Source organism: Petaurus breviceps, unplaced genomic scaffold (assembly GCF_028583685.1).
Source record: "Petaurus breviceps papuanus isolate PSGF00001 unplaced genomic scaffold, PetGlider_PUasm1.0 91133, whole genome shotgun sequence".
Lineage (NCBI taxonomy): Eukaryota > Metazoa > Chordata > Mammalia > Diprotodontia > Petauridae > Petaurus > Petaurus breviceps.
This window is the reverse complement of record NW_027187419.1, coordinates 45,223,554-45,251,458: the sequence shown is the minus strand read 5'-3', so window position 1 is coordinate 45,251,458 and position 27,905 is coordinate 45,223,554. Positions and strand designations below refer to the sequence as shown.

Here is a 27,905-nt window from a genome sequence, read left to right as displayed (position 1 = left end):
GGGCCACCTTTGCATCAGGAGTTGCTCTAGCTTAAGAATCCAGTAAAGGTGTGAGGAATCTCAAAAGCTGGTAGCAGGAGTCGGGGAGGTAGAAGCAAAGAAAGAAGCATCAATAGTGCTGTCATCAAAGAAAAGAAATCTTGGAAGGAGGGGAAAGCTATAAAGTCAAATGAGGTCTGGGTAAGCCCTTGAGTCTGCAGTATTGAATGAGAGGCAAGAACTAGACTAATGGTCACCCCCAAAGTCAAAGGAATCTCAGTGATCTCCCACAGCTCAGAGTGGAAAGAACACTAGATTTTAGAGTGAGAAGATCTGAGTTCAAATCCTGCTATTTGTGTGAGACACCTGGCCTCTCACTTCTTCATGTGTAAAATGAGGGGACAGTATAATACAGGGAGAAGGGCACTGACTCTGGAGTCAAGGGTAATAGTGCTTTGGAGTCAGAGGAGATAGATTCAAATCCTATTTCTGATGCTAACTTACTGTCAGTCTTTTCCTTTGCCTGGATTTCCTCATATATAAAATTAGGAGATTAAACTAGATGTCCTCAAAGGCCCTTTCCAGTTCTGAATCTATTATTCTATCACTGGATGACCTCTAATATTCCTTCCAGCCCTAAATCTATGATCTTAAGTGTGACCTAGTTGCGATTGAGATGCGAACCCAGAAGTGCTGATTCCCAGGCCTCTGATATAATCCAACACCACAGAACTAGATACTGCAGGGACCAAAAGTCTTTAGCTCACAAGGGTCCAGGCAGACATCTTTGGCTTGACCTAGCCTGGCCTGGCCCACCCTGTGCCTCAATAATTCCCTGGGCCTCTGAGCAGCAGTCAGCTCTCTTTCCCCTCCCTTTGAAGAAATCTGGAGAAAAAAAAGTGCTTTGATTTTTCTAAAACAAACACTGCACTGAATGAAGAGATAACCTCAGCCTGGGTTTGGCTCAGTGTCCCCAATGCAAGGGAAATCACACTTAATCTTTCTAACATGAAAGGCCAGAGCAGTCCTGAAACCTTCCGTGCTATGGAAAGTTGCAGTGGCAGGCCTGTCCTAGATCCCCTCCGCAGGGGTAAGGGCCTGACAAGCCAAGGAAAAAAATCAGCTGTAGCTCAGGTGACAAACGTCTCTGAGGGGAGTCCTTTGGCTGTGTGGGCCCAAGTTTTCAGAGCCAAAGAGTCCAAGACAGAAAGAACTGGGGTCTGATGAAAGAAGTGTTGTTGGAGGCTCTCTCAAGGAAGCCAACAACCTCTCCAGTCCTTGTGGATAAAAAGTTACCTTGTTAAGAAGAAAATAGCTGTCACAATAAATTTCAGGAGGCAGAAAATGGGGCAGCTAGCACAAAGGGAAGAAGGAGATTGAGAAGAAGAGCTCAGGTCCTCTGCAGGTCATGAAACATCTCATCCAACCCCCTCCTTCTGACCCCAGCCTCCCATTCACCCATGTGCTCCTTTCAGTTGTTCTTTCTACTTACTCAGGCCTTGGATGAACTATTCCCTTCCTCAGACCAGCAGTCCTTCTAAACCATGCCTTACCACCATTGTCCTGTTTGACTTTCTAGGGCTTCGTTGAACTCACTCACACAATGCCCTAGCTAAGGTCTCCAAAAAAGTATTCCTTACATGGATCAAACCAATTTTGCACCCTTCATTAAGTGAATGTGATGACATTGAACCACTTCTAGTTATTTTTCATGAGCACCAATAGACTTGGAGTCTGAAAGACCTAGGTTTGAAGCTCCCCTATAACTAGTTGTGTGACTGCAAGCCATTTCCTGTCTCTGGGCTTCAGTTTCCTCATCTGTAAAGTAAGGATAATAATCTCTGCAGTGTTGAGATAATGAGATGGATGCTGTAGTTATCTCTTCCACATCATGGGGTTGGTTGGGGGTGCAGGACCCCTTCAATTTGGAAAATCCACATAAAATTTTTGGCCTTCCCTTAATACTAGAGAAGAAGTCTGTATTATTATGGTATTAAAAGATAAAATATGTTGATATTATATAATACAATGCATATATTTTATGAATTTCTGAGTTTCTAAACTTTTTCTGTCACCTGCTGACCTTCGCGTGTTGTCTGCAGCTTCCACAGAACTCCCAAAAAATTCCCATTTAGTTTCTTATGCCATCCTATGACATATTGAAATCACAGTGAGGAAAATTGTGATGTAGAAGGGATTACTGTGTATATAAAGTGCTTTGTAAACCTCAAAGCACTGTCTACCATTATTATCATCCTTGACAAAGACTTTGAGGCCAATGGCAAACATGTGGGATAGCTGGCCAGAATCAAGGGGAAAAGACTTTGAAGTCAGAAGACCTGGGATCAAATCCTACTCTATCACTACGCATGTAATCTTAGGCAAGTCCATTAACTCTTTGAGTCTCAGTTTCCTCATTTATAAAATAAACAGGTGGAACTAGATGTTCCTTAGTCCCCTTCCATCTCTAAATCTAGAGGCAATTAGGGGGCGCACTTCATAGAGTACTCCAGCCTCAAACATTTACTAGTTGTGTGACTGTGAGCAAGTCATTTAACCTCAGACAGAGCAAGTCATTTAACCTCAGTTTTCTCAAAAGATAACATCCACTTCACAGGTTTTTTGTGAGGATATGATGAGATAACATGGGTAAAGCACCTGGCACACAGTAGTTATTTAATAAATGCATGTTTCCTTCCTAAATCTATGATCTTATGATCCTATGAACATGTTGTGCACCTGGAAGCCCTCCCTAGATCCTGAGGCCCTGTTCTTACCTTCTCACCAGGCAAGAGAACAGAGCAAAGAGAATTGGCCACGTAAGATTCAAATCCACAACTTTCACTGGTTGTAACATGATGCTAGAACCAACGAAGCTAATAATTCAAAGTCATTACATAATTCTCTTTTCACTCAACAAATGTTTATGGTGCTTCTACTACCTAAGCAGGGCTTTGTCAGTGTTAGATGCTATGGAGAGTCAAAGATGAACTAGTCTTTGTTCCTTCCAAGAGCTTATGATGTGTTGAGGGGAGCATACAAATACATGTAGAACTTCACAAGGCAGGACACAATCACCGTCACAAAAGCAGTTGTAAAAAATGCTATAGGAGTTCAGAAGAGGCTGAGATTATTTCTAGTAGGAGTACTCAGTGAAGGCTTCATGGAGAAGTTAAGATTGATGCTGGGATGTAAAGGCTGGGTAGATAAGAAGACATGGGATGTGGGCATAGACACAGAGGAAGAAAGACTCAAGAGATGTTTGGGGAGTAGGGAGAAACCCCATTTGGTTGGAGTTTTTCTAGAATAGTGGGGAGGGGGCATAAAAAGGCTAATTTGTGCCAGATTCTTATCATCTTCTGTCTTATCATCCTTCTGTCTTTTCTTCTTGGACTCCTTTTTTAGGCCTTAGCTTCCAAAGCCCTACCTGCACTGATCTTTCTCATGTATTTCCAACTTCTCTTGAAAATAATCTTTTCACAGACTCCTCTTCCTCTCACCAAGAATCTACCAATATTGTGCTTTTGCTAGTTCTAAGTTAAGTTATTCTTACCCTTTTGGTAGGGAATGAAGTTATATAGAAGAAGAAGGGGGAAAATACATTCAATTTAGATTCATGTGAATTTAACTAAGGCTCTAGAATTATTCAGTGATCTGATTCCAGGAAAAATCCAGAGCCTTGTAGTCTCTAATAACAACAGTTAATAGAATCTTTAAATCACATCCCTGCCCCCTCCTTTCTCCTCACTGTTCCAGTCTTTTGTAGTCTCTAATAACAACAGTTAATAGAATCTTTAAATCACATCCCTGCCCCCTCCTTTCTCCTCACTGTTCCAGCCTTAATACTCTCCTCTCTCTTTCCTCTTCTCTGTCCTTTCCCTTCTCTCTCCTCTTTCCCTCTATTCCTGATAAGCTTTACAGTCTCTCTTCACCTGAAGGATTTTGTAACTCATCTGCCATTTTTCCCCCACCAACAGGCTTCTTCCAGACATCTCCAATCCCTTCCCGACAGAAGGAACATAAAAGAACATTGAGTCCTCCTGAGCTGAAACCCAAATACTCATTTATTTTTCTGTCAGGTTGGCTTTAAGCAACCCCATTGTGAGTAAACAAGAAAACCCTGATTGCAATAGCTTCACACGAAGACTTTGGCACACAGATACAGAGCAGATGTGACCAGAGAGAGCAGAGATCAAGTAAAGGAGGCTGCAGGAATTGGAAAGAGGATGTTTCTAGCAGAGGAGGCACAATGTCAATCAAAGACAAAACATCATTAATCGTGTGATAAGTAGATAAAGAATTGATAGGCTAAAAAAGGGGGGGGAACAATTACCCCCCTCAGAAACAGGAACAAGGAACCAAAAGCAACACACAATAGATGGAATTGGCTATCTGCAGAAGCCTTCCCAGAAATAATCCATCCTGCCCTGTGATTGGGAGATTGTTGACTGATAAGATTAAGGTTCCTGGAAACAACCACTCTAAAATATAAAACTGGTGATTTTTTAAAATACCATAATCTTAAAAATTGTAACACAAAGTGATGTAATAGCAAAAGCATTTGGTGACTGATAAGGGGAAATCAAAAAAGGAAAAATCAGGGAATAAAGTTCTGTCAGAATTTTTCCAGCAAGCCAACCAGCTGACACAAGTATCCCAACCTGTCTGGTGGCTATGTGCCTAGATTGGAGCTGGGGTATCAGGTTGGCATAGTTGAATGACCCTATCCCTCAAGATCATACTTTTCCTCTTTTCCTGACTGTACACATCTAATTGACTTTTGGTTTCCCCCCAAAAAAAATTTTTCTCCCTGTCCAGGGAGAGTGAGCTGACCAGACAACACACATATTCCTGGCTCAATGCCAAATTATAGTATTAAATGTCAATTCGTAAAGTGGCATTCTGATTTGTACCACTCTTTTCTATGACTTTGCTCTAATCATTCTAGTAGAACTAATTAAATTAATTTTCTGAAACCATAGAACTGTCCTGAACCTTCGTTGATCTCACTAAAACAAGGGCCCCAACTGAAACAGGCTGCAAACTTTGCTCATATGTGAAACATGAGTTATTGAGACTGGACAACCGGTAAGAGCCTACATTCTCTTTTCCTTCTATCATGGTGGTACACAGTCTTGTTCTTATTCAAAAGTGGTAGGGGTGCAGATAGAAGAGCACCAGCTCAATCCAAGCATGATAGACTGAATATATTTAATGAGAAGTCTAAGAACTCCCCATTCTGAGAGCACCTCTGTGACCTTAAGCACATCACTTAATCTCCATGGGCCTCAGTTCACTCATCTATAAAACGAAGCGGTTGAACTAGATGGACGTTGAGGTCCCTTCCAGTTCCAGAGATCTCGCACTCTCTCACTCCCCATAACCAATCAACTGCTAGGTCACATCTTTTCTACCTTCATTATTAGCTGTCCCCTATACTCCTTTCTCTCCTCTGACATTGCCACCACCCTGATATAGGTATTCGTCACCTCATATCTGGACTATTGCAAAAACCTGCCTCCCTACCTATAGCCTCTCCCTAATCCCACCCAGCCTCCTCTCAGCAGTCAAACTGATCTTCCTAAAATCTCACTATCTCATGCCCCCATCCAGGCAATTCCAGTGACTCTCTTGCCTCCACAATCAAATATGGCTCTTTGGCTTTTAAAGCCTTTCCCCTTCTTACTCTTCCAGTCTTCTTACAGCTCACTCCCCATCCTCTCCCCAGCTGCCACCCTCAACCTCCTGCATACTCTGCCCTCCAGTGACAATGATCTCCTTTGTGTACCTCACACATGTCACTCCATCTTCCCCCTCCAGGCACTTTCACTGACTCTTCTCCTGTGCCTGGAACTCTTCCCCTCCTCATTTCCTGCCTCCTGATGTATCTGACTTCCTTCAAGTCTCAGCTAATGTCCCATCACCTCCAAGAAGCCTTTCTCAGTCTGCCTTAATCTTAGTCTGCCTTCCCTCTGAGATTATCTCCAATTTATCCTTTACATATCTTATTTGTACCTAGTTGTCTCCCCCATCAGACTGTGAACTCCTTGCACACAGAGGGTGGTTTTGTTGTTCTTGTTTGTTTTGTTTTACCTTTTTTTTGGATCCCCAGTGCTTAATAGTGTGCCTGGCACATAGGAGATTAATTAATTAATTGGTTGATTGATTGATTGATTGATCAATGACTGTTGACCTGAATTGATCCTATAGTTCCACAAGATTTAAGAAACAGCTATGAGTGTTCCTTAACAGTTACCCAGAGTCTCATTTGGTCAGACCACCACACCACTCTTCCAATGAGTGAATCCCAAAGCAAAATGCTAACCTCTGAGTACTTGTAACCTTTTTAGGGCCAGAGGGCATCACAACCCTCTCGGCTCAGTGCCTAATTAGAAATTAACAAAAGGTGTGAAAGTCTTCTACAAGCAAGCTTCCCCTAAGGAAGTTTCCCTTAATGGGCACCACCTGAGGCCTATTAATGGTCTGGGATGATCTTATATTTCATTAACATTACACTTCTTAGAGAGTTAGAAAAGTGAGAGGTATAGTGATTTGTTTAAAGTCCCACAACCAGGATGTATCAGAAGACAGACACAAACCTAGATCTTCCTGGTTCCAAGACCAACTTTCTAACCACTGTGGGATACTACCTCTTCTGGGATAAAATAAAACAGATAAATGGAAGTCTTCCATTTGCATCTTAAACAGTTGCATTAACATAAGATGGAGGAGGATCGGCTAAACTACAGCTTGTGTGGAAAAAAAAAAAAAGGGAAGATTTTGGAAACTCAAAATGAGTCAGCAATAAAGTTGCAGAAAAGCACAGTTAAATACAATTTAAGAAGAAAAAAATAAAACAACTCCTTAACAATTAGAGCCAAAATTAGAACAGGTTGCCTGTTCTAAGGTAGTGTGTTCACCCTCTCTAGAGGTTTTCTTCAATCGAAGGCCGTTTGACCAGTTGTCAAGATGTTTATGTATGAATTAGACCTGACAGTCTCTGAAGCCCCTCATCCGCCAACAGATTTAGTGACACTCCCAAACAAACTGATTCTCAATTTTATCCTCACTCTTCTACCTCTATCAGTTGTACCTGGAACATATTCTTTCCTCAACCCAGTTTATTTAAGTCAATTCAAGTCAACAAACTTTGTTAAAGGCTTACTCTGTGCAAAGCAGTGGACTAGGCTGTGAGTATGCAAAGATAAAAATGAATGCAAATATGAGTAAGTAAAAAGATACAAAAAGTAAATACAAAGTAATTTGGAGATGGGGAGGACATGAAATACCTCAGATAGTACCCAGCCTGAATTTTAGAAGAAGTTATGGATTCCAAGAGACCAAGATGCATAGGGAAAGCAATCCAGCCAAAGGGATTGGCCTATAATAGACTACTGAAATATTTCTCTTCTTTCGAGTCTCTTTGCTCCATGAAGTCTTCCCTGATCACCTACAACTGAAAGTGATCCCTCCTTAAATTTTCCTAGAATACTTTGTCTGGATCTCTCCTTTGGCATTATTCCATCAGAGAAAAGCATTCACATTTCATAAATGGCTCACCAGAGATAGCTCCCTTCATACTTACTTGTATATTTGTCATATTCCTTCTATTAGACTGAAAGCTCCTTGAGGTCAGGAATCAGCTCCTTTTTGAAATAATCTTTGTATCGCCAACACTGATCCTTTCACAAAATAGGCCTTTAATAAAAAAATTTAAAAAACAACCAGTAGCATTGTATTCCCCAACAGAGCTCTGTCCTGGTTCTACTCCCATCCTTCACATACCCCTATATTTGAATTGTCCTTCCTACCCCCTCTTCTATTCCATTTCACTTTATTGAAGGTTTTGATAAATCCAAAGAGAACTATGCCAAATGGAGCTCATGTACAGGTGAGTGTCTTCCTACTGGGGACTCAAGGCCCTGTGCTTAGAAATGCCATCATATGATTGCCCAAAGGAGCAAGTTCAGAGAACTTGAGGATCCCCACATATTTCGTTTAAATAATCTATCTCTGGCAGGCAGGCAAGTGGTACAGTGGGTAGAGCATTGGGTTTAAAATCAGGAAGACTCAATCAGGCCTCAAATACTTTACTAGTTATGTGGCCTTGGGCAAGTCACTTAACCTTGTCTGCCTCAGTTCCTCATCTGTGAAATGAGATGGAGAAGGAAAAGGCAAATTATTCCAGTATCCCTGCCAAGATAACCCCAAAATGGAGTCACTGAGAGTCAGACATGATTGAACAGCAATCTATCTCTCGTTCTTTCCCTGCACCAACTTGGCCTCCTTGTTCCTAATTTACTGAGTTCTTTGTTTTGTTTTTCAGATCATAGTTGACCTTCTTTAGAGACAAAGCTAAAATAAGTAAATAAATAAAATCATCCTGGTGCCCAGGGCTGGAAGAAAACTGAGAATCATCGCCTCTACCCTCTTCTGTCTTTAATTTCTACTTGGGAAGGGTCATCTTCTGGTTTCGTTAAACAAGGCCTCTAAACATGGAGAGGCTAAATTGCCTGGAAAGTGATGTTATCCTAACAATTTGCTTGTTATCATTGCTAAAATCCCTCCAGGAATATTTCTTGGTAGAGAAATGCAATGGCACAGCATCAGTGGAAAGTTTTCCAGAGCTGGTTTCAAGTAGTTTAAAGGGGAAAGAGTATCTTCACTAATGAAAACACCCCGTTACTTATGTAGATTATATTAGAATGCTTGTTGTCTCTATACCTCACTACCACAACCAAGAAAAGAACAATACACAAAATATTACTTTCATCACATCACTCCACTATTCTAAAACCTTCAATGTCTCCCAACTGCCTTCAAAATAAAGTCAAAATTTATCAGCATGTTTTTCAAAGTCCCCCATGGTCTAGTTCACCAAGACCATCCAGCTTTATTTTCCCATAAGTTCCAAAAGCAAATTTTCCTAAGGTCTAAGCACTGTCTCTCAAGCAGACCATGTTCATCTTGCTCATGTCAATTAATCCCAATTCCCATCTCATACTTGCCCTCTATAGCCAATGCCCTCCCCTCTCTCTACTCATTCCTCAAGGTATATCGTATCTTACTTCCTCCATGAAGTCTCCCTGACTTCTTCATCCCCACTTGTTCTCCCCCATCTCTGAATTTTTAATACATTGTCTCTACCACCCTACATTTTTACTTAATTATGTCTTGTGTTGTTATCATTAAAGTAGTTCCTGAATATATAGACTCTTTCTTAAAGTAGAATGTTATATCCATAAGAATAGTAACTATGTCTTCTATTTTTTATAAAGCTCTACACCCTTACACAGAAAAAAATATATACTTATTGAAATTGAGTTTAAAAGACTCATCAGAAATTTTATACACATGATAAACTTATGTGTGTGACATATCTCACACACATATACATGCCTTTGAACACACACCTTTGAATGTAAGCTCCTTAAAGGTAGAGATTATGTATGTCACGTTTTATCTTTGTATCAACTAGCACGGTGCCTTATACATGGTAGGAAATCACATGGTTGTTGAATTGTCTAGTGCTTGGGACGGAGCAATAGTTAAAATCAAGACTGAAGTAATAACAGCTGTTCAGATATCCAAAGAAAAAATTCCTTCTCAACTGACTTCAAGCTTGAAGTCACCCTTAACTCACAAAAAAAAAAAAAATCTGTGACTCCTTTCTCCAAGATTTTTTTACAATGAGATTGCAAAGGTTCAGGACACCACTGGGGGTCAGTGCAGAGTTCCAAAATGGTTTGGTTTTCACCATGTCTTACCCATATCTCAATATCAATTCACAGGACATAGAGTTGGAAGGAACTTTGAAGATAATCTAGTCAACCCCTTATTTTTCATATAGGGAAACAAAAACCAGAGATGTTAAGTGTTTAGATGTTAAATTACTTACCCAACCAACTTCACCCAGGAGTAGGTAGCAGAGATGGAAATCAAACTTAAGTCATCTGGCTCCAAACACAGAATTATTTCTGCTATGAAACCTGCTTCTAGCAGTTCAATTGAATTCAATTTTAGAAACATCATTAATAAACATGTGAACAGATCACTGTAGTAGCTACTGGAAAAGATACAAAATTCAGATAAGATGAAGACCCTGTCCTCATGGAGCTTGCAGTTTAGTAACTGTGATACATGACAAATGAATCAGAGGGATATAAAACAAAATGCTATGTAAGGTCTTTGTACCTTGAAAACATTGGTTCTCATTTTAACCTAAAAAAAAAACACCAGAGGCAACCCCTAAGCCACATATTGAATTTCCCTAAGACTAAGACAGTAGAGTTTGAAGGAGAAAAGCAAAATTATTATGAAGTCATTGGTTTCATAAAATACTGCTATAGTACAATGACAAAAGTATGGCACAGTGGCCAAAAAGAACTAATAGGGCTAGGGACCGAAACTGCATTGATAAGAATGTCCCATTGGTCACATTACATCTGGCGCAGTTCAGAGTAACCCATTTTAGGGAGGACATTGAAACACTGTCCAGAGGAGGATGACCAGGATTGGTGAGAAGATTGTAGAACAAGCCATATGAAGATCATTTAAGGGAAGTGGGACTCTCCATCCTAGAGTAGATGAATGAGTAGGGAAATGATAGTTGCCTCTTTGTAGGTGAAAGCCTATCATCAAGTAGAACACTTGTTTTGATTTTCCCTAGAAGGCAAAACTAGAAGTAGAAGGTAGAATTTGTAGAAGGCCAGATTTCAACTCAATATAACAAAAAATTCTCTAATAATTAAAGCCATCCAAAAGTGGGACAGACTGCCTCTGGAGCTAGTGGTTTCTCTGTCACTGGAAGTCTTCAATGAGAGTAGAAAGGAATGTATGTAACCAGCATTCCCCTCAACTCTAGATTCATGTGAATCATTGGCTTTGGTGGAGGCTAATTTTGGAAATGTGTCTCAGCTGGCTTAAGCTCCCATCTCAGTTCCCCTTGAAACCATCAAAATCATCTGTAGTCAGTTTACACCTTACTAGGAGACCAGACAAGAACATGCATTTTTAAACTATAATATTTAATGGAAATACTTAATTGCCTGCACATGACATTCCTTCCTCCTCTCCTGTATCCTTGCAAGGCCCTGCCTGAAATGTTCTCCCTCCTCACCTCCACCTCTTGGAATGCCTGGATCCCTTGAGGTTTCAGTTCAAGCACCACTTTCTATGGGAGACCTTTCCTGATTCCTCCAATTGTTAGCACTTCTTTCCACAGAAATTACTTTGTATTTACTTATCTATATGCATGTTGTAGCCCTCTGGTATAATGTAAGCTTCCTGAAGGCAAGGACTGTTCTTTTATTTTGTTTTTAAAATGCCAAACTACAGACATGCTGTGTGTTTGTGTGTCTCTGTATGTGTCTGTGTGTGTGCCTGGGTGTGCTTTGTAGCGTCTAGCACAGCATCTGGTACATAGTATGTGTTTAATAAATTCGTGTTACTGTTATTGTTAACACCCACAACCTTATAAAGACAAACTCATCCCCAATTCTCACCAGAGTTTCCTGGGAAAACAGCATTTCCCAGACTCATACCTCTAAAATGAGGAAAGGACTCTTTTAAATCAACATAAGATGTGCATTTAGGCTTCACTACAAACAGCCTAGAATTTGAAAATTGTTACAGCCACCTGAAAGACTCATGCTCTCAGGGGGTGAAAGGTCTGACATTTTTGGGTGTGGCTGGACTGAGTCTGAGCAGCTCCATCCATGAAGCAATTTTTTTTTTCCTCCAATTGGAGCATTCCTTGACTTGTCACCCCTCCAAAGCTAAATGTTTCATCTCCTTGTTCCATAAGAGTATGTCAGAACTCGTAGGCCTCCTGGACACTCTTGCTGTCTATCCCTAAAGAACTGTATATTTTCTTTTGTTCTCCCATTCTAACAGTTTGGTTCAGTTCCTGATACAAGCATCCCTGTGTCTGAGGCAGCATCTCCCTAAACATCTCATCCTGAGAATTTCAATTGGACTTGTCCTTGAGGCCCAGAGCCTCAACACAATAAACTAAGAGTCTGAGCCTTCAAACAGACATGTCCCCATTACACCATTTATTAGGGATGATGTAGAGAGAATTCCTGTTTATGTATAAATTAGACTAGATGTCTCTTCCAATATCGATTTTGTGATTCTATGTTAGAGCAGTCTTGTGTTTGCCTAGTTTCCTACAAGGCAATTCGTACTTTTTAACTCTTTTTCCAGAACAGTCTCAAGAGAATAACAGCGACCTTTTCCTTTGGAAATTCTGCCTTGTATAATAGTTTGGCAACATGGGGATTCCCCTGTGCCTTTCACGAAGGTTCATTCATTCTGATTCAGTACATATTCAAGAGAATTTCATTTTTCTCTGCCCATCTCCAACATGCTTCCCCAGTCAAGCCCAGTATATTAAAGCCTCGGATCCATTATGGGTAACATGTGTTGTTGAAGCACATAGAATCATAATATCCCATAACCCAGTGATGTTGTCCCTGGAGTTAATATAACTTTGTTTAACATATGTTTCTGCTATTCCTATCCTGAGATATGTGCATTGAAATATATTATATACAATACATGTATGACTGAAAGATACAGGGGGTATATTAAAAAAATAAACCTCTTTATATGACCTATGCTGAAATGTATTTTAAATACCATGTAGTTGTTTTCACACTAATGTCTGTGGACAATCTTTCCATCTTCTCCCACCGCTCTATCTATTTTGTTTTTAAGCTCCCTTGCCCTTTAGGATTGTGGCTTCTTGGTTCCAAGATATCCATAAAGTTCTCAGTTTGGGGTGGGAGAGGGGAGTAAGATAATATATTTATTGCCAGGACCTGAAGAGACTAGAGAATTAGCCAAGAGAACATAAGGCATTAACTGAAAAATCAGTAGCAAATAGTCTATTCCCCTGGCTTGAGGCAGAATCGAACTTGCAAATGCCAGTTCCCCCAGTTTAAGAATGTTTGAAAAGTAGATTAATGTTGAAAGTATTTATATCTAATCTGTACTACCAGAAATGTCCAAGTCACCCTACCTTGGATTCCTTTGCCTCAGAGGGATATTAACATACTGCAAAGTATTTTTCATGGTTATGCCTCCAACACCACCAACAATCTCTTTCCAATCCTTTATAACTATAATTTTGAGATTATATCCCACTATGGGGTGAACAAGCTTAATATGAACCAACTATGTTACAGTGAAAAGAACTAGTTTTAGAATGAGAGGGCATGGGTTCCAATCCTACCTCTGAAGCTTACTACCTGTAAGACCTCAGGTATTGGTCTATGAGGTCCCTTCTATCTCTAGTCCTCTGATCTGATGCTACATTAAAAGAATAGTCAGAACTATCAAACTGTGCATACCTTTTAATCCAGCAATACCACCACTAGGTCTGTATCCCAAAGAGATCAAAAAAAAGGGAAAAGGACTTATTTGTACAAAAATATTTATAGCAGCTCTTTTTTTTCTGGTGGCAAAGAACTGGAGATCACTGGAGATGCCCATCAATCGGGAAATGGTTGATAAAGTTGTGGTATAAGATTGTAATGGAACACTATTGTATTATGAGAAATGACAAGTAGACTTACATGAGCTAATACAAAGTGAAGTGAACAGAACCAGAACATTGTACACAGTAACACAATATTGTATGATTAATCAACTGTGAATGACTTATTTAGCTATTCTCAGCGATACAATGATCCAAGGCAATTCCAAAGGACTCATGATGAAACAATTCTATCTACCTCCAAAGAAAGAGAATCGATGGAAATTTCAGATTGAAGCACAGTATTTTTCACTTTATTTTTTCATGGGTTTTTTTTTGGTTTATATTTTATTTCACAACATGACTAATATTGAAATGTATTTTGCATGATTGCACAGATATAACCTATGTCAAAATGCTTGCCATTTCAGGAAAGGGGGAAGGGAGGTAGGAAGAGAATTTAGAATTCAAAAAAAAATTTTTAATTAAATTTTATGTTTATTTTTAGTTTACATCATTCATTTCCACAAGATTTTGAGTTACAGGGGTGGCTAGGTGGCACAGTGAATCTAGAGCACCAGCCCTGGAGTCAGGAGGGCCTGGGTTCAGATCTGGCCTCAGACACTTAACATACACACAAAAAAAAAAACCCTAGCTGTGTGACGTTGGGCAAGTCACTTAACCCCAACTGCCCTCCAAAAAAAAAAAGCAAAAAAAAAAGATTGTGAGTTACAAATTTTCTCCCCATCTTTCCCCTACCCACCACCCCAAAACCATGATCATACTGTATACACCCTCCCCCAATCTGCTCTCTCCTATATCCTCCCCCATTCCCTCTGACTTTCCAGTAGGGCAAGATGGATTTCTATACCCCACTGCCTGTATATCTTATTTCCAGTTGCATGTAAAAATAATAATAATAATAATAATATTTTTAAAATATTTTGTTTTAAAATTTGTAATTGCAGATTCTTTTCCTTCCTCCCTCATCACCCACCCTTACTGGGAAGATAAGCAATTCAATATAGATTGTACACGTGTATGTGTACACAGTGGATATATTGTGAAAGACTGACTATATTTCCCTCTGTCCTATCCTGACCCCCACTTGTTCTATTCTCTACTTTGACCCAGTCCCATTTCAAAAGTGTGTGCTTCCAACATTCCTCCCCCCAATCTGCCCTCCCTTCCATCAGCCCCCCTTTCATCCCCTTCTCCTCTACTCTCCTGGAGGGAGTGATACCCTATTTAGTGTGTATGTCATTCCCTCTCTAATCCAAATTCAAAGAGAATGAGGTTGACTCATTCCCTTTTGCCTTCCTGTTCTTCCCCTCCATTGTAACAGTTTGCCCTTGCCTCTTCTATATGAGATAATTTACCCCATTCTGTCTCCCCCATCTCCTCTCATTATATTCCTCTCTCACCTCTCAATTTCACCTTTTAAGTATCATCCCTTCCTATTCAATTGATCCTGTGCCTTCTGTACACATATATACACACACTCACATATGTATTCATATGCACATATACCCTTCTATATAGACATATCTATGTATGTATACATATATATACACATATTCCCTTCAACTATTCTCATACTGAGAAAAGTTTTAAAAGTTATAATTATCATTTTTCCATGTAGGAATGTAAATAGTTCGACTTTGATAAGTTCCTTATGATTTCTTTTCCCTGTTTACCTTCTCATGCTTCTCTTGCTTCTTGTGTCTGAATGTCAAATTTTTTATTCAGGGGTGGCTAGGTAGTGCAGTGAATAGAACACTGGCCCTGGAGTCAAGGGGACCTGAGTTCAAATCTGTCCTCCAACACTTAACACTTACTAGCCATGTGACGTTGGGCAAGTTGCTTAACCCCAATTGCCCTCCAAAAAACAATAAAAAAAAATTTTCTATTTAGCTCTGGTTTTTTCATCAAGAATGCTTGAAAGTTCTCTATTTCATTGAATGACCATATTTTCCCCTGAAACATGATACTCAGTTTTTCTGCGTAGGTGATTCTTGGTTTTAATCCCAACTCCTTTGACCTCCAGAATACTATATTCCAAGCCCTTTGATCTCTCAGTGTAGAAGCTGCCAGGTCCTGTGTTATTCTGATTGTGTTTCCACAATATTCAAATTGTTTCTTCTTGGCTGCTTGTAATATTTTCTCCTTGATCTGAGAACTCCAGAACCTGGCTATAATATACCTAGGAGTTTTCTTTTGGGGATCTTTTTCAGGAGGTGATCGGTGGATTCTTTCAACCTCTATTTTGCCCTGTGGTTCTAAAACATCAGGGCAATTTTCCTTGAGAATTTCTTGAAGGATGATTTCTATGTTCTTTTTTTGATCATGGCTTTCAGGGAGTCCAATAATTTTTAAATTATCTCTCCTGGATCTATTTTCCAGGTCAGTGGTTTTTCCAATGAGATATTTCACATTGCCTTCTATTTATTCATTTGTTTGGATCTGTTTAATAGTATCTTGATTTCTCATAAAGTCACTAACTTCCATTTGCTCCAATCTAATTCTGAAGGGATGATTTTCTCCAGTGAGTTTTTAAGATTCTTTTTCCATCTAGCAAATTCGGCTTTTTAAGGCATTCTTCTCCTCATTGCCTTTTTGAGCCTCTTTTGTCATTTGAGTTAGTCTATTTTTTAAGGTGTTATTTTCTTCAGTCAGGTTGTTGACTCTCCTTTCATGATTTTCTTGCATCATTCTTATTTTTCTTCCCAACTTTTCCTCCACTTTTCTTATTTGATTTTCAAAATCCCTCTTAAGCTCCTCTATGGCCTGTAACCAATTCATTTTTTCTTGGACACTTGGTGCAGGAGTTTTGACTTTATTGTCTTCTTCCCATTACATGCTTTGATCCTTTTTGTCCCCAAAAAAGGAATTCAAAGTCTGATTGTTTGCTTTGCTTCCTTTGCTTGCCCATGTTGCCACTCAATTATTTGACTTTTGAGCTTTTTGCCACAGTAGAATTCTGCTTCCAGGGAGGAGAGCTTTGTCCCAAATCACTGGGGTTTTCTCAGCTGCCAGAGCTATTAGTTGGTTGCCCTCTCAGAAGCCTCCACTGGCTCTGGCACACTGGTCACACACCCCAGGACCTCCACCATAGACCACAATCCAGATCCAAGCAAGTTAAAGCAGGAGTCATTACCCCTCAGACTGGTCGCTTGGTCCCCCTACAACCTGCAGGCCAGGACCTCTAAAGCAGCCACACGGTGGCCACCAAGCCTCAGCCACTTCTCCCTCCAGGGGGCGGAGGCCAGACCACACTCCCAGACCCCCTGTTCGCAAAGTCCACTGACCTCTCACTTTGTCTTTGGCATTTATGGGTTGATATTCTGGTGCCCACCACAACTGATGGTGATCCACTATCCTGATGTCCCTCTAGCCACGGCTGGTTGGGGCCACCCTGGGCCTAAAACTGCAGACTCACAAGGATCTGGGCTCTGCTCTCAGCATGCTGAAATAGACCCTTCCTGCCAGCCTAACGGGCTGTCTTCAGTGGGAGATTTCTTTCTCTCTGTCATTTTGTGGGTTCTGTAGCCCTAAAGTTTGTTTAGAGTCATTTTTATAGGTATTTGAGGTGGTTATGGAGGGGGTATATGGAATTTTCCTGCTTCTATGCCACCATCTTGGCAGTACCCCCACCCCACCCCCAGAACTCAAAAAAAAATTTTAAATAAATGTTAAAAATCATTTTTACATTTAATTGGGGAAAATATAAAAGAGATAAATCAATGATAGATAGATAGATAGATAGATAGATAGATAGATAGATAGATAGATAGATAGATAGATAGATAGATAGATAAAAATAGTATCCAGCATTAGTAAGGAGTAAATTCTGTTTTACTTGTCCTTATCAGATCACATCTGAAAAATGTTTTTTGTAGGAAGGATATCAATAAACTGGAGTATATATGAAGTAGGGCAACCAAGATAAAGAAGGAGAATGCCTTAAGATAGTCTTTTGAAGGAACTGAGGATGTCCATTCTGGAAAAGAGAAGATTTGAGATGGGAAAAGGGAAGAAGTAGGAACATAAAATAACTCATTTCAGGCATTTGAAGGGATATCATGAAGAAGGTCTAGACTTGTTCTACTTAACCCCCAAAGGCAAAACTAAGAACAATGGGTGGAAGTTGCAAATTTAGTCTTTATGTCAGGAAAAAAACTTTCTTTTTATAGGTATATGAAAGTGGAATGGGCAGCCTTGGATAGTAGCAGGTGCCCCCTTACTAGAGGAGTTCTGAGAGGCTGAATGTCTAGTTGTCAGGTATGTTGTAGAGGGAATTTTTGTCCCAGTAAAGGCTAGACTAGATGACCGCTGAAGTCCCTACCCACTGAGATTTCGAGACTGATTCTGAAGATTAGATTGTAAGCTCCTTGTGAGCAGGTACAGGTTTTTGCAGTTGTTTTTTTTTTTACCTCCAACACAGCACAGTGTCTGGCACATAGTAGGTACTCAATAAATGTTCATTAATTGACTGACTCCTACCATCTCCCAACCTAGATGTTCTTTAAGATCCCTTCCAAGGGGCAGCTAGGTGGTGCAGTGAACAGAGCACTGGCCCTGGAGTCAGGAGGACCTGAGTTGAAATCTAGCCTCAGACACTTAATGCTTACTAGCTGTGTGACCTTGGGCAAGTCACTTAACTCCTATTGCCCTCCAAAAAGCAAAAAAAAAAAAAAGATCCCTTCCAGGTCTAGTATTTTATAGTTTTCAAATAGCCTTTTAATAATAATGAAAACTTTAATAATCTTTTACCTTCTATATTGACTAAAACTTTTTTTGAAGTTCAGTCTTTTAGCTCCTCCCACCCTAATCATGTATATGTAGTAGCTGGTCAGTTTGGGGCATTGAATGTCATGTCCAAGGTCCTTAAGAGAAGCCCCAAAACACCACAAACCAAGGGTGAGCATATAAACTATTAAGGAAAGATTTAGGCAAAGTTTGGCTATCTTCTGTCAACTGAAAGTGAATGGGAAAAAAATGTTGTTTAAGAAGCAGGGAACATTATCTCCTCTGAAACAGCCAAGTAACCTTTCATGGCAGCCCAGGAACTGACAACAACAATGCTAACCTTTCCCAGGAATACAGAACTCACTTCCCTCTAATGTATTGGTGGTGACCTTGGACAAATCAATTTTTTAAAATCATTCCAAACTTAAGAACATAAAATTAAATAAGTATTTCCATATGCAAAGCAGAATTAAAAAAGACAATTGTCCATGAAAGCATGAATCTCTATTACATATAGATTGCTTTTCTTTTTAGGTATATAATAAATTCAACATGTAACTTTCTAAGCTGTACTACTTGTCTGTGGATCTTCTGGCCTTCTTTCTGTTCTCTTTTGTACATTTTTTGACATTTCTTTAGTACTCTCTACACACCACCCCCAACTTTGGGGCATACTCAATTGTCATTCCAGGTAGTCAACAACTGCATAGAAAAGCTACATAGAAACTTTTCATGTAGTTCACAAATACATGGAAACTTGAAATGGACAGGTATTGTGAAGGAAGGGATCTACACTCACACACACACACACACACTTCAGAGCATCCCCTGGCTACTTCCTGTCAACCATGATAACTAAGGGGTTCATATTGTATGGTGACAAAAAAATCTTTCAATTGGCTGCTAAGTCAGAACTTTGTGTATAGAATAAAGGAGTATAACCCCCACCCCAAGCCCTCTTGTTCCCTGGGTGGGTTCTGAGTGAGGATGAAGGGGGTACTTTCTTCCCCCACCCTGCCATCATTTATCACTGACCAAATGACACCTCTATTTCTTTTGTCTTTATTCTTTCCTGGTGTTAGGCAAACCGAGTATCCAGAAAGAAAAATGTCCAGGTGATTGATGAGACCCAAATGCCCATCAAAGCTCTCAGAGATGTCTCACTGGCAGCCAGAGCTAGTAGTAGCAGTAGCAGCCCAACAGTGCCCAGCTGAGCAAAGTAGCCACTTGTTCATCACCTGTATTACCCACTCTTCAAAGAGACCCCGGCAGGAACCCCTACCCCAAAGGTTGAGGAAGACCAAAGGAGTGTTACATTTCAATAACAATCTTTTCTTTCTTTTCCTTTTCTTTTTTCCTTGGAAATCCTTTGATTAGTTAACTTTCTGCCTCTCTCACTCCCGAAGTTGGAAAACAAAAAAAGGAAAATCAAAGCTCTTTAAGTAGATATGCATGGTTAAAAAAATGTCCATGTTGGCTATGTCTGAAAATACATCACATTCTGCATCTTGAGTCCATCACCTGCCAGCAGATGGGTAAAACCTTTGACCATTGATCTTCTGGAATCATGTTTGTTCATCGCATTGATAAGAGTTCTCAAGTCTTTCAAAGTAGTTTTTCTTTACAGCATTGTTGTTATTGTATAAATTGTCCTTCTGGTTTTGTCCACCTTGTTCTTCATCAGTTCTTACAAGTCTTTTGGGCAAATCATTCCACAACTCTGGGCTCCTGTTTTCTTCTCTGAAAAATGGAGTCATCTCAAAGGTCTCTTCCAGCTCTAAATTCTGTTTTCCTTTGTCTTAAGAGATGGGCTAATTTATCTCCATTTAGTTTGATGGATGTTTCCAGTGAAATCCCTCCCTGCCCTCTTGCCTAGGCTTCCATAACAGTTAGCTATAGAGAACGGGCAGAGGCTCTATAAGATTATCTCATCTTCATGGTCACCTCTGCTCCCTTAGAAATAAAGGAATTCCTTCCCAAAAATCATTACATGGAGCCAAATAAATAATCCAGTTGTGTTCCAGCAGGTACCTGGTCTGCCTTCCTCTGAATCCAAATCTTAAAGTCCTACACTACCACCCCTCACAGTTAGCTTGGCAGATAGCCCATGAACTGTGGGAGACTGTATTTTTCCAGAAGAAAAGGAAGCCAGAGTGACCTGAGTCCCAATAGAGTAACATCAGTGAGGGCATCTTTCCCCATCAGAACTGTTCATTGGAACTACATAGCACTTTCCCTACTGTGGGAAGTACACTTCCCACTTCCCAGATCTGCAAGGATTTTGTTGCAAAGACACTCCCTGACTCTTTTGTCTCCTTCTACTCTCTTTACCTCCCAAACTGTACTCTTTTGGAGACAAACTGGTCTGCCTGTTCCTTGGAATGTCTCTAGAAGCCAAGAACTCTTATCTCCTTCAGCATTCTGGTCTGCATTAGGAATGTGGTTTGCAAATCAAACCAGAAGAGAAGGAGACCTCAAAAACTGAAGTGGAAGTATTTCCTGAGCAGAGGAGGGAGAAGGAAAGGGGCAACAGAAGTCATCTGATTGTCTTGAGTGAGAGAGAATGGAGGGCAACAGAAGTCATCTGATTGTCTTGAGTGAGAGAGGATGGATGAGTGGCTGTTGGGTTACTGGCACTGCAACTGGGTTTGCAACATAATTTGATTCTTTCAGTCACGTGCTTTGGAAAGTTCAAAGATCTTGTTTGAAACTATCTTTTGCTGCCATTGGCTCATGTGTGAGTCTCCAAAAAGGCCAAAAGGAAGATGCTTTACTCTTCTAGAACTTGTTGATGGGACCTGAAGCACTGTGGCTGACTCATTCAGCAAGAGCTGGGGAGGGGCCAACAAGAAATGGAGAGACTATTCGGGGTCACACACATTGCAGATTGTCGTGCCAACTCAGGCTGCTGTACATGTTGCCAGGACTTGACTTGGCCACAAGAGCACTATCACAAGAGGGAGGGGAAAAAAAACCCTTTTTGCAATCACCAAATGTACTTCTCTCCTGGGGCAAAGGAAGCATCCCCCACTGGAGTATGGATTACAGAGCAAATTGTTCCTGCCTCCTTCCAAGATCCAGCCATGATTAGGAAACTTCTCTCTCCTCCTGGAGGGCTTTCAAAACAAGGCCTTCTCATCTGTTTGAGATGGTCTGAGTATGATCCTGCCTGGAGGCTTGGAGATGATCTACTCAAAAACCTCAAGGTCTCCTTCCAGGTCTAGGATTATCCAGTTACTATGGTGATATTTTCCAAAGCACCCATTCTGCCCCTCCAAAAAAAAAAAAAAAAACAGGGTACATGGAATGACAAAGGCTATTCCTTTAGCAAAACCTAAATAACAATTTAATTGTTAGCAACTTAATAATTAAATTGTGTTAATATTTAATAATATTAAATTATTTTATATAATATTAAATTATTAATTTTATTTAATTAATATGTGAATAGAGCACCAACCCTGTAGTCAAGAAGACCTCAGTTCAAATGTGACCTCAAACATTTGACACACTTACTTATAGCTGTGTGACAGTGGGCAAGTCACTTAACCCCAATTGCCTTGCCTTTCCCCTCCAAAAAAATGAATATATAACATATATACAAACATATATGCATGTGTACATACATGCATATAAACACACATGTATACTTGTTTATATATATATATTCTTTTTTTGCTGAATCAAAGGGTTTTCTTAGCAATCTTGTTTTTGAGTCACCTAATTAACCAATTTGAACAAGAATAGAATCTATTTTTCCCAACACTTCTTAATGTTCTAGTGCCTTGCCCTCTATTGATTATCTCTAATTTACTCTATACATAGTTGTGAATAATTTTGTGCACTTTGTGTAGTTTTGTGCATAGTTCTTTGCATGTTATCTAGAAACTATTTTTTCTTTTTTTTTATAGCTCTGGCACTTTTCACCTAGCACATAGTAGGCACTTAATAAATGCTGATTGATTGACTGGCTGATTTTTAAAATGTATTATACAAGAATTAAATTAAAATAACCTATTTTTCCTAACTGAATGGATCCTTCATTCAGTTTTGGGAAATGTTTGATGAAGAGATAAAAACACTGAGACTTGGCAAAGATTTTAAATCCTTACAACTTTATTAGGAGCGGCCATTCACAACTCACTGGCCAACTCCCAGGTATACACAGTATACATAGCCCAGCCAGTACCTAGGCTCTGCTGTCCTTCTGCAGTACTCAGGGCATAAACGAACCAAACTCACCATACACACAAACACACACACATAACCTCCCCCCGAAAAAGGGAACAAAAACAAAAACAAATTCCACAAGTGACAGTGACAAGTTCTGGTATTTTGGGGGAGCCAATCATAAGGTAGAGGAAACAAAAACAGCCCCTCAGGATGCCCCCTTGCAACCTCCCCCCTGTCCCACAACACAAGGGCAGCAAGGTGAGTGCTAGGGTCAGGCTCCTACAGTCAGTGCACAGGAAAGAGAAAGGGGACAAGGTCAAGCTAAACCCAATTCATATTTGTCCCCAAACCAATGGGAAAAAAAAAACTTGGCTTTTTGAGGGGCCCTGCTAGATCTGGCCTCCAAAAATCTGTCTCAAGTTCGATCTCTGCTCAGTCCTGGAAGACATAGTTTGATTAGTGGAATGTTCATAGTCAAGGGCAACTTCTAAATAAGCTACCTTGGTCATATTTTTTTTTAGTAAGGAAGAAGAAAAAAATACCAACAACCAGGAAAAAAAAAACACCTTCGGGACCTGGTTTGTGTCAGGAACAAGAAAGTATGTTCCTCCTTTAAAGATCCACACGAAGTGAATGATAATAAGGATTCTCTTTCCAAGAGATCAGTCACCCCAGTGGAGGCATCTCTACTACCCACCCACCCTCATCCATGTCTCTTCTTCACAGTACCCACCCCATCCCTGACACCTAGTGAGATGCACTAAAAATGGATTAACCTGCTTTGCCTTTTGAACCCTGATCTCAGCTCTTGTCCCCATTAAAGGTCCCTACTTTTCATCACCCAATGACCATGGACATTTTTCTCCCTCCTAAAGGAATTCTGCCCTTCAGTTTAGGCCCTAAGAAGAGGCTAGAAGACAAGAGTTCATTTAATAGTTGATTGAGTGGTTGGAGGAATCAAAATCCTTTCCCTAGGAATCCTACCTTGTTTAATCCCATTTGGGGAACCCCTACACACACTTGGATCTGAATCTCGACACTAATGAGCTCATCACTGAACAATCAGACATGGAAGGCTGGGGTTACTTTATTCTGAATGAGAATGCTATGTAGTTATGAATGAGCCTCCATCCCTAACGCTATAGTTTTCTCTCTAACCCACAACCAACCAAGTCTCTTTAGGGCCCTGGGGCCCATGGAATATAAGCAGGCTTTCTACTCCTCTGACATAGGTCACCTGGGCCATTTGATTTGCAAACTCTGAATTTAGCTGAAATGCCTTCCCTCGAGGCTACAAATGTTCTTAGATTAAAAAAAAGAGTTGGGAATTCATGCTTTGGGTTCAGATTGAACTAGATGCCCTCTTAGGGATCTGTCAACTCTGAAATTCTATCAGGTGAAAATACAAACTTCATGATATTAGCCCCTAAGGAAACCTGAATTGGAGTTAGGGAAGGATCTCAAAATTGGGAGCCCCACCTGGTGACAGGTACCAGCATCTACCCCAAAGAGATCGACTCATCTTCGTGGTCCATAGAGCATGACCTTCTGAGAAGGGCACTCAGCTCTGGGATAGCATGTCACTACTACCTAGGGTGTGGTAAGGAGGTGGAAGAAAGGAGAATAGGGGTACCCAGAAAGCAGAACCTGAGGTAGCAAGTAACCCCATTTAACAGGTGGGGAAACTGAGGTCCAGGGAGGCAAATAAACATACCAAAGGTCACACAGCAGTCTTGATGTCAGAGAAAGGGAATGCACCTCAGTGCTCAGCACCCTGCTGCCCTAAGCCTTCTCTGGTTCTGAGTCACACCATCTCCCCTCCGAGGCATCACTGTCTCCAGGGATATGAGATTGCAGTCACTCTGAGGGCAGTTTGAGCTAATGTAGAAGGTAAAACTGGATACCTTTTGTGGGCCCCTCTGGAGATAAAAGGCCATTCACTCGGGAAGAACAGCACAACAGCACCCTTGCTGGATGAGACCCAGAAGAATCTTAAAGCAAAGAGATGTGGGAGATACAAAGACAACAGCCTTCAACCCCAGTGACAGCAGCTTCCTGTCTGCAGTTTACCCCTTGGGTTTCCTTACACTGGCCATTGGCTCTGGGACAATTTCCAGGATCCCGAAGCTGATTTTATTTTTTTGGTCCAATCCCTCTTTCAGGAGGATCTAGACTTTCTCGACTTCCATATTCTCATGAACTCTAAGGATTCTTCAACCCTACAGGGTTACAGAGGCTTTTTCTCAAAGATGATTTCCCTGCCCCACCCACAGCCCCAGATGAATACAATACCCTATAAAAATGGTTGGGTTTGAGAGGAGCGGAATGTTTGGGGGACCATAAAGGAGAAGAGAAAGTTGGGAGATTCCCTGAAGACTCCCTCTACATCCTTATCCCCCCTTGATGAAAATGACCTCACCATTATGGTATCTAACTATAATCCCCTTTCCTTTAGGGTCTCCTTATCCTGCAAAGTTTTGAGTTTGTTGGGTTTGGGTTCTTGCTTCTTTTGTTTGTTTGTTTGTTTTCCCATTACCAGTCAGAAAAGAAAAAGAAAGTGGGTTGCAAGCACCGTGAAAACCTGCATTGTTCAGAGATGGCGCAAGAGCCCTCAGGGCCCCCTGAGGGTGCCAGGCTGCCAGCCTCGGCTCTTCCAGCAGCCTGCGGCCTCCTTTGAGGGAGTGCCACAGTACCTGAAGTTCTGCCCTGGAGATGCCCATTCTCCAGGTCTTTTTTTAACTGGGCTCCAATCCTTCCATGCCCAGCACACTCTCCTCTCAGGTTCTTCCTCTTATCCCCCCCGCACCTGGGCACTGGAGGAGCCTGGCACGAGGTAGACTGTGAGTTTAGTACCACTCTGCTCAAGTGAGGGAGGGTGAGGAGAACCTCTCACCCCTGTTCAATAGTCCTTAGCTCCTAGATGTGAGCTGGGTCCTGAGGTGACCCCCCTGGCCAGTGCCCACCATGCCAGCTGACCAGAATGCTGGTGGCCCTAATGTGAGGGTGGGGAAAGTGAGGGGGTAGCAGAAAGAGCCTGATTCAACATGGTCTCAGGGTGCAGAAATCCAACTCCTGGGGTTTCCGACGAAGGTTGCATTGGTCCCTGGCCAGCAGACGTCCCCCATGACCAAGACACCTCAGCGGCCGTCTCTTAAATCCCCTGCCGCAGCTCTTGGAGCAGGGAGACCAGGCACCTGTCTCCCAAGTTGGACAGGGCTCCCCACAGGGCCTTGTCTCTGTTGGTCGCTGGACTGTGTCACAGGCAGAAGCAGCAAGATGCCCTGGGGAGCCCCGGCAGTCCACCGCACGTTTCTGCAGTCCACTCCCACAGCTTACAGAGCAGCTCCCCCAGCTGCCCACTACCCAACGAGCTGAAGGCCTGTTATCTGGTTGTTCCACCTGGTTAGAGAGGCTGAGGACACTGTTGTTGAGCACGGAAGATCCCCGGTTGTCCTTGCGATAGGCAGACTTGTCCTCCCGGGGCTCCTTGGGTAGGTAGAAAGAGTATCGGATGCGAGGTGGGGTCATCTTGCCAACAGAGAGTACCTCCACAGTCAAAGGCTCCAGGATGGGCCTTGATGCCTGCAACCTCTCTACTGCTGTGCTGGTCCCGCTGTAACGGACCAGGCTGCCCTTCACCATCAGGTCCCGTTCCACAGCGGACACCACAAAGTGCCCATTGAGCAGGTACTTGCCTTGCCCATTCTTCAGGGCCAAGTAGTTGTCATCACTAATCAAGCCTTGGTAGCCTCGCTGACGAATGTCAATGCTTGAGGCTCCTGCTGGAATAGCCACCACAAAGTTATAGCCATGCCTGTGTGAGGAAAAAAAACCCAGAGAGTAGGAGTTAGAGACAAGCTTTGAGAGGGTGAGGGTCCACAGAATCACTAAATTTAACTGTTGGAGGCATCCTCAGCGGCAACCTAATCCAACCCATACATGGAAGGAATCCCCACTGTAATACACCTGACAATTGGTTTGTTCAGCTTCTGTTTAATTCAGGTTAATTCAGAAGAAAAAATTCAGACCTGTGTCACTTCACGGATTTTATCTCATAGTCCATTCAGTCCAACCTATACCATAACATTGTACCCAAGAGGTAATCAAGCCTTTTCTTAAAGAGCTCCATTAAAGGGAAACCTAACACCCTAATAGCAGCCACTTACAATTTTGGATAATTCTCATTTAAATTAAGTTTTGTTCATGATCAAAGTCAGCATGATATGGCGAAGTCAGGAAGGTCTGGGATCAGCTTCCATCTCTGACACATATTATATATGACAGGCCTCTGGCAACTCTAAACTATAAATTGCAGATAAGATATAAATTGCTGATCTGCAATTTCTAACCAAGAGGTTTGCTCCATATCAATGATATCATAAGTCTGAACAAAAGAAAAAAATATACATGGTATAATGAAAAGAATCTTGGACTTTGAATCAGGAGACCTGAGTTCAACATCCAGCTCTGACACTTTGGAGTACAGGATTTAAAGCTCAGAGTTTACTTCTTAGCTGTGCGATGATGGACAAGTCCCTCATCCTTTCTGAGTCTCAATTCCTTCATCTCTAACCAGGATAATAATATTTGTAGCACCTACCTCATAGGGTTGTTGTAAGAATCAAATGTGATAGTATGTAATTATAATTATTGTATTTCCCAAAGCTAAATTATGCCAGGGATCATCCTTGAGATAGATAATTTCCATGCAGGTCACTGTGAGCTAAGTCTGTGGAACTCACCATACCCCTTGTTTGTGTATTGCTTGTTTATATTACTTGATACATATGTGACTTGGCCATGTTAGCTTCCTGAATACAGCAACCAAATGTCCCTCTCTCCCTTCAAGTATGCACCCAGAGAGTGCTCAGTCCAAAGGGCAATCGAGTCATCCCTCAGAGAGACTCAGAGTGGGCAGCCAGGGGAAGCCCTCTAAGACCAAAGAGTCCCAAGTTCTCAGGATCAAAGTATCCTTATGTCAACCATTGTGTACCCCCCAAAAAAAAGGGGAGACACTATCCAAGAACAGATTTCTAACCAGACGTGAACTTGAGAAAATTAACTGCTCTTGGCTTTCAGTGTGTTCACTTGAATACAGAAGGCAGGCCCTTTAGACTCTAGAGGTTCCTAAAGTGGGTGACACTAACCCCTGGGGGGCTTGGGATGATCCAAGGGGATGGTAATAGCCCAGAAACTAGGGAACATTGAATATTGTTTTATTTTATAAATTTATTTTATTCTACCCCCTTGGTAGAAGCATAAGGAAAGGAGAGAAGAGAAGAAAATTTTGAAAAATAGTTCATATATGTTTCATCTATTGTATAACAAAATTAAAGTCATAGTGATTACATTAATTTCCAAATAAACACACTAAATGCAAATTATAACCCATCAGTGGTCAAGTCCACCAACGGGTCTTAACAAGCAAGAGTTGACAGGCAAGCACGTCACACATTGTCAATAAGTCCAGCATGCATCAGCACGAATATACGAGCACAATGATTTGTTTCCAGTATGATACTAT

The 27,905-nt window shown here is 41.1% G+C and overlaps 1 protein-coding gene across 1 annotated transcript in view; it reads right to left on the bottom strand.

Annotated features, from left to right (window-relative positions):
- Positions 1-22,130: 22,130 nt before the first annotated feature.
- Positions 22,131-27,905, bottom strand: part of ADAMTS15 (ADAM metallopeptidase with thrombospondin type 1 motif 15) — a 42,083-nt gene continuing 36,308 nt past the window's right edge. Inside the window, exon 8 of the mRNA XM_069080712.1 lies at positions 22,131-26,195. Coding sequence (XP_068936813.1) covers positions 25,421-26,195 — 775 coding nt within the window. The 3' untranslated portion in view covers positions 22,131-25,420. The remainder of the gene's footprint in view (positions 26,196-27,905) is intronic.